Source organism: Anastrepha obliqua, chromosome 1 (genome assembly GCF_027943255.1).
Source record: "Anastrepha obliqua isolate idAnaObli1 chromosome 1, idAnaObli1_1.0, whole genome shotgun sequence".
NCBI classification, from domain to species: Eukaryota; Metazoa; Arthropoda; class Insecta; order Diptera; family Tephritidae; genus Anastrepha; species Anastrepha obliqua.
Window position 1 is genome coordinate 93,061,861 of NC_072892.1, and position 11,035 is coordinate 93,072,895.

Below are 11,035 nucleotides of genomic sequence, written 5' to 3' on the forward strand. Positions count from 1 at the left end.
AATTTTCTTTATAAAATAAATTTAAAAGTATATTGTAAAATCCATAAATACAGATATAGCTTTCATCTAACGGTATATAAAACTAATAAAAAAGAGTTGCCAAAAAATATTCGTCAATAATGTTACAATTTTTATGTGACTGATGCAGTTAATCGATTTTGTAACTGAAGAAAGTAATAAACCTAAATTCAGTGTTTAAATTTTTAAGTTTTTTATTACAGAAATAGTTAGTTATTATACATTTTTGTTAAAGATTTTTCATTAAAATAAATGTTGGCAGTTATGCTATATGATATCATTTGTGATTAATTAGTTAGTAATAAAATATATGTGAGAACTTGTCTTTCCGTTTTTTTGGTTTTATAGCAATTATGTTTAAGAGGACGAACGAATTTTGGCAGGCCCACCATATCTCTTCTTTTTTCTTTTATCACAGTTCTATCTTTAGGATGTAATGGAGGGTGATTTATATTTTTCAAACTTTAGGGCTTACCAGCTACAAATTGCCTTACTTTAATGGAATTTAAATTCTGAATCTCCTTAAGGTCACATTTAAATTGTATGAGAGACTAAGACTCTGACTGACTAATTTATTTTATTGTACTTCAATTCTGATAAGATGACACTGAAAAATTTACCGTTATCATTTAGTGCTGGCAAGCAGTGTTCAGAACCGATATATTTCAAACTGGCAGTCTACTTACACAAGACTGGAGTCATACAAATATTTTTGATTATACCATCTTTGTAATGAGTTAGGCCGTTGGAAGTTACAGCCCTAGCTGACTTCCAGTAAAAGATTGGGGATAATCGGTTCAGAGGAAGCGAAGTTATTGCGTCTGAAGTGTCCGTATGTTTGTGTCAGTTTTCATGGAATCGAAGTTGAATATCTCCAAAACATCGATTTATCGCATTTTAATTGATCACTTGGGCTTACGAAAGGCACAAGTTAACTATCAAGTCAAAAATTGCTTAGAATCCAACATTTGAAAACCTCATTAAAGAGGCGAGAAAAAAGGAGAACTTTCTTTAAAGGGAAGGGAATTGTTCACAAAGGGTTCGTGCCAATGTGCCAAACCGTCAATGCAATTTTATATCTTGGCGTTTTGAATCGTTTGTTGCATCGCATTCGTCGAATTTCCGATCGATCTGGTCGATCCACTCTTGTGACTAATTTTTTGATTATAAATCGTATTTTAACCATCATTCACTCACCGTATTCGCCTGATATGGCTTCCTGTGACTTCTACCTATTGGGAAAATTTAATTTGGACATGAAAGGAAAACATTATGCGTCCGTAGAGACCATCCAAAAGGCTTGTACTAACATCCTGAAAGACATTCCGGCCAATGACCTGAAAGCCTCTTTCGAAAAGCTTTTAGATCGCGCAAAACAGTATATCGAGGCTCTTTTGAATAAATAAACTCGAAGTTATCAAAACAAAGCTCCTTTCGTTTTTATTTTAGTTCAGTCTTGTTTATTTTGGACTTCACCTTGTACAGCAGGTGGTCCGAAAGCCAGCCGTGTACTAATTTTAAGCAAATGTTGATTTGAATATATAAAATTTCTATTTAAAAGTTCTCTTTGAAAGTTGCTAATGCATTTAAATTGCATTATTGAAACCATTTCATTAGAGTATGGAATTAATCAAATGGCCTATGAAATAAATTACCTACTTATTATTCAATGGGCAAAAAAAAAAGTCATTTTATTAGTCTTTATTATTTAGAAAAGTTATTAAAAATATAAAACTATGACTTAGTATAGTACAGCGCTTTGAAACTCTAATTTAACAACTCAAATAAAACTAAATAAAATACACAAAAGTACAGGGTGGCTCAATTAGTGATTTTTGGAAAAATAAGGAGTTTACTATAGTTTAATAATTGTGAAAATCATTCCTTTAAAAACATTCCTAACAAATTTAGAAATAATTAAATTTACTTGGGCTATTATTTGCTCTTAATTCGAAAATTGCTTTTTGGTTTGGTATCTTCAAAACAGTCATAATTTCTGAAGCTTTTCAGACTTCATATCGAAAAAAATCTTATTTAAGAGATAACTTTTCAATATTCTTAATGATTGTATTTAGTTTAGTCGAAAATATTTTCAGAATATGAAAATTGATTGAAAATTAAGAAGTAGAGCCTTACACAAAATTATTTTGTGTGAAAAGTTACGGAGATAATCAAACCGAAATACTGCCTGATTTATAACCTTTCCAATGATGCGCCATTTATGTTCAGTGGCTCAATAAAGAACTCGGCATCCAATTGATATGGTTCTAAATCAAAAAATATATATTAAAATGCAAATCTAATGCGTTTATGTGTCACATTTATTTACGTTCTTCAAGCGTATTTTTCAAAACTACAAAAAGCATAAACAAACTTCAACGCATTCGTTTATAGAAAATACAAACATAAAAAAAAGCAAAATATATATATATATATATATTAGGCCGGGTCGATTTATGGGGAGGCAAAAAATCATATTCTAGGGATCAAAATAAGAAACTTTGGTGAAGGAACCATACCTCTAAAACGAATTCATATTTTTTCAGTTAGTTTTCTAAATGAGCCCACAAATGCTCAATTGCATTTATGTCTGGAGCTTGTAGAGGTTTTTCAAGTAATTTAGGGCAGTTGTACATGAACAATAGACGGACATAATTGCCTTATGTTTGGAATCGTTGCCTTGATAGTACTGGAAATTGTCCTTAATTCCCAACTTTTCAGCACTTTGGACCAAATTTTCTTTGATAATTGTTAGGTTTTGTTTGTGGTCCATATTGCCGTTAATGAAGCACAAATTTCTAGTACCAGCGGCGGACATACAACCCCATACCATTACCGACCCATCCCCATGGTTAACTGTCGGACGTAAGTTTTTTCCAGCAACTCTTCATTAGGCCTTCTCCACCCATATGATTATCCATTTGACCTAAATATGGTAAACTCGCCTACATCTGCAAATAAAACGTCGTTTCAGAACTCGAAATCCTTATTCCCATGACGCTTTACGAATTTTTTGCTCTTGTATCGATTAATCGCGTTGATGAAAGGTTTTTTCTTCCATTATGTTTATATTTGGGACTTTTATTCAACAAAACACGACAGAAATTTTATTTGAATTTATTACGTTTGGTTCTTTCTTTGCACTGTTCTACCGAGACCAAATTAATTGTGGGATTCCCCGTTTTAAAGTGCCAAACAATCGCAATAACGCCAGGTATTCGACTTTTATTTTGACATCAATTTTGCGAATGCTGCATGATTAAGTTTTTATAACAAGGAGGTAATGGATTTGTAAATTATTATTACTATTTTTTAAATCCTACTTGAATACCCAATAGAAAAATAAAAAATAAAAGCATTTAATTTGCATATCTTACAAAAATTTTGAATTTGAAGCTGCATGCAATGTACGTCCTAGTTCTTTATTGAGCCACTTTAAATGAAATCTGAAAATGTTTACATAATTGAGTATCTTTCAGTATCTTTTATTAGCGATTATTTGATATTTGGCACCTTCCTAAATTCTGTGAAAAAAATTTCAAACCTGTTTAGTTCTATTTGCTCCAATTTGAGCACGAATTTAGCCCAAGTGCAGAATTTGGGTGAAATTGAAAACAAAATTGCAGGAAATCGCCACTTTTTGTAACATTTGAAATGGAATGACGGCATATAAATATATATTTTGCATATTAAAACACCGAAATCTACATATCACTCTAATACTTATACATACGTACTCACATATTTTATATAAATGTATGTATTTGTATAGCGAATTAATTAATTTGTAATTCTTCAATTATTTTATGCCTCTCCAGTTTCCTTTAATTGACGCAAAGCTTATAGCAGGGTCAGTGTAGACTATTCTACTTACTTATGATACTTACATATACGAGTATATGTATGTATGTGTACTAATGGAAGCCATCAAATGCATTAAGTAGTGCGTGATGGGATTTAAAGTAAAGCAACAACCACAAATGACTTAATCTGCCAGCCACAGTCGAAGTCAATTCCAATTAAATTCTCAAGTGTAAAATAAATGGTGTTTTACTACTTATATAAAATGGCAACATTTACGGGAATAGTATAAAGGGCAAAGAATTTCAATGAATTTCAATACTCAGTTATCAAACGAAAAAAAAAAAAGAAAAAAATTGAAATTAAAAAAAAAAAACATTCTTACGAGTACACAACGGAATCTACAAATAATTAGATTTGCATTTGGAATATTTCGGACCAATTATTACTTATTTTTGTGGCAGGTGGTTTGTGTTGTAGACTATACGGCGAATAAGCGGATGTGTGAGAGCTCGCATTGTCCTGGTGAAGAGTGATCCGTCTTTGGCGATTGGTTTTCCTAATTTCTTGGAAGACAACTGGCAAACAAATGGTTGTGTACCACTCAGAATTTACTGTTCTGCGTTGTTCTAGTGGTACGGTTGCGATATGTCCAGTTTTTCCGAAAAAACAGGCGACCATTTGCTTGGAAGTGCTTCGTGCGCGAACAACTTTTGTTGGATTTGGCTCATCTTGAAACACCCATACAGTCGACTGCTGTTTACTTTCGGGCTCAAAAACGTAAATCCATGATTCATCACCTGTCACGATGTCATAGACGTGTTTCGAAGCCCCGCGATCGTATTTTTTGAGCATTTCCTTCGACCAATCGACACGAGCCTTTTTTTGAGCGATTGACAAATTGTGTGGGATCCAACGCGAACAAATTTTTTTGACAGTCAAATGTTTATGCAATATTGAATGTATGCTGGTCCCACTAATGCTTAAGATTGTCTCAATCTCACGATAGGTCACATGACGATCTTGCAATATCAGTTCACGCACAGCATCAATGGTTTTCGGAACAACAACTGATTTTGGACGACCTCTATGAAATTCGTCTTGGAGTGAACTACGACCACGATTGAATTCACCATACCATCGATAAACACTGGTCCTTGTTGGAGCTTCATCGCCAAAAAATGAATAAAGTTCATCCATGCAATGTTGCTGAGTTAATCCACGTCGAAAGTTGTAAAAAATAATCGCACGAAAATGTTCACGATTTAATTCCATTTTTGGACCGAGATGAATCTTTTAAGTTACTGTAACCAACACAAATAGCGCTGGTATTTCAAAACGTTCTGAGTACGTAAAAGCTAAAAAATGTCAAACTTTGCGATACAGCTGTCAGTTGCCAGATTGCAACACCAGGGTTGCCAAATCCCGACATATAAATGGCATCCTTCGTATTATTTTAATATATATAGACTGTGTATTGTCTTAAAAAATTGAGCTAGCGGCACATATTTTGCTCTATACATGTTGATTGCTTCGGTCAATTATTTGTGCTTCTTTATTAAGCTTTTCAATATTATCATATCTGGTATATTTGGTATTGCTGTGTTTGAAAAGTTGGAATTATGATATGTCCGTCGCAGTATATTTTATATTTAGTGTTTTCAATGATTTGTTATAACCCTGAACAAATATTGAGTTGTAATATTGTTCCACGGTGTGTCTTATTTTCAGGTGTTTTAGTATTTCGATGTGAATAATTTTTCCAAATTGGTCATATCAGCTATTAAGAATTTTATTAAGAAGATGATGTAGGGTTTCAGAAGCATTTCCGCCCCTCCGGCATTTATAGTTAATTACAGCTTGGTCTATTACGCCATCTTGTATGGCTATTTATATTGGGTTGGCAACTAAGTAATTGCGGACTTTTTTTAGAAAATTCAAGACAATTTTTTCATTGAACTTGATAACCTTATTCTGTAATGTGTTGCCGATTTTGATCAATGACCTTTTATCCATATTTCAGGCATCATCATAATCCCATATCATAGAACTTCTTGTTTTTATTAGCAAAATACTGAACCGATTTGACATCATCATCATTATTGAAATTATTACCATTCAAGGAGTTTTGTAAAGATCGAAATAAAAAGTAATCAGAGGTGAACGCCAGGACTATATGGTGCATGTGGCAAAACATCCCAACCAAGCGCGAAAAATTTTTGCCAAGTGACCAAAGATGTTCCTGGCCTAGCATTGTCATGATGGAATATAATACTTTTTCGATTTGCCCATTCGGGCCGCTTTTTTTTCAACTGCATTGTTTAATTTCGTTAGTTGTTCAATGTAGACATCAGAATTGATTCGGTTGGATGGTAAGAGTGCAAAGAAGACAATTCCTTTGTAATCCCACCAAACTGATAACCAAACCTTGTTTTGATGAGTATCAGCTAGAAACCGGTCCCAGTTCGCTGGCAACAGCGGTGCAGTCAACATCGCTCCGCGCGTGAAAGCTGTTTTAAAAGTGTGTTACGATTTTGCAGTGGCGAAAATGTAGTGATCGTTGGAGCAACGTTACTCGATCAAATTTTGCGTAAAGCTAAACAAAACGAGTGCCGAAATCATTGGGCTACTCAAGGAGGCTTACGGGGACCAATCTCTGTCCAGTGCTCAGGTAAAATGGTGGCACAAGTCGTTCAAGGAAGGCCGGGAGGACGTCGAAGACGAACAGCGATCTGGAAGGCCTTCGACGACGCAAATAGACGAATATGCACACCGCCTTCCTCTGCACTTCTGCATTGGCCAAGATGGGGGTTCCGGTGCTTCCCCACCCTCCCTACATCCCACACCTGTTCCCTCCGGACTTTTTCTTGTTCCCGCGCCTGAAAAGAAAGCTGAAGGGGAGGCGTTTCGACTCCATCGAGGCGATCCAAAAAACTGTGACAGTCGAATTGAACGCGATTCCGGCGGATGAATTTAAAAAATGTTTCCTGCAGTGGAAGGACCGCTACCAGCGGTTTATTGACGCTCAAGGGTCCTATTTTGAAGAAACTTCATAAAACTGCTTAAAAAAATAAGGCTCATTACTTGTTATAAACAACCCTTTTTCATCGCCAGTTATCCGTCGTTTTAAAAATGGATCATTTTCATTACGTTTCTTTAACAAACCGCAGCTGTTAATGAGTTGCGTTAAATGCGTATCTTTCAGTTCGTGAGGAGCCCATGTATCGAGTTTTTGAACATAGCCAAGTTGTTTTAGGTAATTTTCAATGCATCCACAATCTCACGTGTTGTACTATGACGATCCGAATCAATTATTGCTTTGATTAGGGCGTCATCAACTTCATCTGGACGACCAGAGCGTTTTTCATCTTTGAGTGAAAAATCACCAGAACGAAATTTGCCAAATCAATTTTGACACTGACGGCTTTCTCAGCAAAATCTTGATCGGTTTCGAAAGGATAAAGTTTTTTTGCGTCGCTTCATCACTATGGATGATTCTTGGGTCTACAGTGCTACATATTCGTTTAAACGCATTGCATTTTTTTCGTTTACTTTAGAACTGTTTTAAGATTACAACAATAACAACAACAAATATTCTTCCAAACTATTCGTTTAGGTAACAGTAAACCATCGTTGCATTTGTTTCTTATCTATTGCTTTTTGTTGTAAAATAACGGGTCTTTATTTAAAATTGTGCTTAAAAATGCTACATATTCGTATAAACGCATAGTTTGTTAAAGAGTGCAGTAGTGAAATTAAAAGTGATTAACTTGTGAATATTGTTTGTAACTGAATATTTTGGTAAATTCTTACAATTTTTTTACACATTCATTCAAATTTCTTAGCTAAATTAAATTTTTTAACCTAATTTCTTCAGATTTTCTAAAATGCCTAAGGCAAAATACTTAAATGATGAGGAACGGGTATTGGTCAGTGTTTACCATGAGGAGGGCTATTCCAATCGTGAAATTGGACAAAAAATTGGAAGATCCGAAGGAGTTGTGCGTGCTTTCTTAAAGAAAGCAGACATTTATGGAATAAAGAAAGCAACAAGAGGCAACACAAATTGTCACAGCGTGACAAAAACAAAATAAAGTATGAGGCTACGAAAAATTTTTTGAATTGCACACAAATAAAAAATAAATTGGGTCTTCCTGTAACGGGTCTTCCTCCTCATGGTAAACACTGACCAATACCCGTTCCTCATCATTTAAGTATTTTGCCTTAGGCATTTTAGAAAATCTGAAGAAATTAGGTTAAAAAATTTAATTTAGCTAAGAAATTTGAATGAATGTGTAAAAAAATTGTTAGAATTTACCAAAATATTCAGTTACAAACAATATTCACAAGTTAATCACTTTTAATTTCACTACTGCACTCTTTAACAAACTATGCGTTTATACGAATATGTAGCATTTTTAAGCACAATTTTAAATAAAGACCCGTTATTTTACAACAAAAAGCAATAGATAAGAAACAAATGCAACGATGGTTTACTGTTACCTAAACGAATAGTTTGGAAGAATATTTGTTGTTGTTATTGTTGTAATCTTAAAACAGTTCTAAAGTAAACGAAAAAAATGCAATGCGTTTAAACGAATATGTAGCACTGTATCACTATGATTTTTAATCAAAACACGAAGCTGAAGAGTAGTGTTAGCCTGGAATGCGAAAGAAATTTCATTTGTGGATTACTTGCAAACTGATAAAACAATAAATTCTGAATATTATTGTAACCTTTTGGATTAGCTGAAGGAAAAAATTCGTGAAAAAAGACCCAGCTTGCAAAAGAAAAAAATTACTGTTCATCAGGACCCGCACCGTGTTACAAAAACATTTTGACAGAGGCTAAAAGCCATGACTTAGCCTGGAATACACTTCAGTGATCTGGAAGCTTATGCGACTTCTTCAGTATATCACAGCACCTATTCCACTAGTCATTTTAGAAAGTTAAGTGTATTGCGTTTGGAGTTAGAGCCCTTACGTCATCCTTCTTTTTCAATAGTAATCCTGAACTGTTTTTCCGCTTTAAAAGCCGGAGCCATATGGCCCATAACTAACTATAATGTTCCGGTTTATTTCTTAAATGACTTGAAAATTCAACTGTGTAAAAATTCGTAATATTTCTTCTGTGGTACTTTTCGAACTCCTTAAACCTTATTTGTAACCATTTAATCTTTATCAGCGGTATGACATTTTCGACACCCTTTTGAATGCGAACATAGAAATTTAAGTTCTAAGCTTTGTGCAGATTAAAAAATAATTCAATAAATTTTCGGGCATGAAATTTTATAACTTATTGTGCTTTGATATAAAAGAGTTCGAGTTTCAAGTGGTTTAAAAATTCTGTTGATTATTGACATTTTTTTTTGGGTTGGGCGCTTTCCACCATTTGAAAAAGTCGAGCACTTGTCATATAAGAAATGTACACGAAGGCCAGTAAAAAAAAAAACAAATTTTTCTTTAACTTTATATAAAAGTATAGTTCAGTGTATATCAAAAACATTATTAACTAATATTCTAAACTTTGTACAGAACTCGCAAAATATTTACGAATTTTAAAAAAGTATCAAGAACTTTCATTACTTTCTAACCGAATCTTTAAAAACTTCTCGGCGTGCAGTTCATAGCCCATTTAATTTTAGTGTAAGTTTGAAGTCGTTCAAAAGTCTTGTTGATTTTATATAACTTTGTTTGCATACGATGTTGACAATTTTCTTTGATATAAATAATTAACAAAAACAATTTATCATGAAAAACATTACGAACAATGCAAGAAGAGAAAGAGATTGAATTATTTGAGCACAAGTGCATATAAAGTATATACATACTTAAAATTTTTTTGTTTTAATTTAAGACAAAAAAATGCGACCAAATAAATACTTATTGAGTCGATTAATATTGATTGCCTGTGGGTCGTTCAGTCCACCAACCGCGATGCATTTCCGTATGTTTGGTAAGATATAGCCAGCATAAAAGTAAACGAGTTTCAATAACATTTAATAATCGCCTCAGAAATAGCGCGAAATCATTTCATGGAGCGTATGATGTATGAAGTAATCGGTGGCATAGTGTCACCAGTGCACGATGGTCAGCAGAAGAGCGGTCTGGCTGCAGGCAGACATAGATTAGCAATGCTGAGGCTGGCACTGCGTTCATCCAGCTGGATACGAGTAAGTTTGAATTTAAAAACACAAGCTGGCAATAAAGTTGTTTGAATGCAGTTAATTTTAATTTTGCATAACTTTAGCTTTCCGACTGGGAATTACGACAGCCACAATGGACTCCAACGGTTGACGTGCTGAAATATCATAAAGATTGTATAAATAATATACTAACAATAAAAGCAGAACGTAAGCAAAATATTGTGCTTCCAGAATGGCTGCCACCGGAATTGCTTGAGAGTGCAAATGAAGTACAGTTGAGATTTTTAGTAGGCGCTGATCTGCTGGAAACGTTCGCCAAGCCGGAGTTGTGGACCACTGAGGAGGTGTCTATTGAATAAAATCAATTATTGAGTAAAATTAAATATTTAAGAAAGCTTTATTTAAATCCTAGATTCAAAATATTGTGTGCAATTATGGCTTAGTGGTGCTTACACGCTTTGGTTCGGATGTGGATAGATACATTTTTGAATCGGATATATTGTCGAAATATCGTGTATGTGCTGATTTTATAAACTGCCAAAAATATTCCTAGAGCTTTTTAAATTATCTCTGGTTTTTATTTTTTAGGGCAACATCGAGTTGGTGATAAATTGGACGACGAACAATTTGAGTTCGACTTTGGTGCGTCGCTTATTGAAACGCGGCCAATCTGTGAAGTATTTGATTGATGATGATGTAATTGAGTATATCCGAAAACATAAACTATATGACTGCAAATGATAAATATTTTAGATTTTATGTGCATAATATCGTCCCCCTTACGCCAGAAGCATGAATGTGCAAATTTTCCTATTTCGACTTAGTGAGTTGACTTGATTAACCTTTGGACGTTCTATGTTACACCAAACCCCAGAATACCATGCGAACAAAAAAACCGCATATAAGTTTTTAGCAGTATTCAAATTGTCTACATTTTCATAGAGCAATAAACTTTTTTCTGCCATGAAAAAGCTTCTCATTAAAAATATTTGCCGTTCGAAGTCGGCTTGAAACTGTAGGTCCCTCCATTTGTCGAACAACATCAAGACGCACACCACAAATAGGAGGTG

The 11,035-nt window shown here is 34.1% G+C and overlaps 1 protein-coding gene across 1 annotated transcript; it reads left to right on the forward strand.

Annotated features, from left to right (window-relative positions):
* The first annotated feature begins 9,663 nt into the window (after positions 1 to 9,663).
* LOC129235541 (nicotinamide/nicotinic acid mononucleotide adenylyltransferase 1-like) lies at positions 9,664 to 10,831 on the forward strand. The gene is made up of 5 exons (XM_054869434.1): positions 9,664 to 9,775; positions 9,835 to 9,992; positions 10,070 to 10,309; positions 10,378 to 10,479; positions 10,554 to 10,831. Exons 1-5 carry the CDS (start codon positions 9,685 to 9,687, stop codon positions 10,704 to 10,706), a joined length of 744 nt encoding a protein of 247 aa, XP_054725409.1. The 5' UTR covers positions 9,664 to 9,684; the 3' UTR covers positions 10,707 to 10,831.
* The last annotated feature ends 204 nt before the right edge of the window (positions 10,832 to 11,035 follow it).

Excerpts from the sequence above, each read along its gene's own strand:
- LOC129235541 (XM_054869434.1), top strand. The coding sequence starts at position 9,685 with ATGCGACCAAATAAATACTTATTGAGTCGATTAATATTGATTGCCTGT. Across the intron at positions 9,993-10,069 it reads GTTCATCCAGCTGGATACGA|CTTTCCGACTGGGAATTACG; the intron begins GTAAGTTTGAAT and ends GCATAACTTTAG. Across the intron at positions 10,480-10,553 it reads ATATATTGTCGAAATATCGT|GGCAACATCGAGTTGGTGAT; the intron begins GTATGTGCTGAT and ends TTTATTTTTTAG.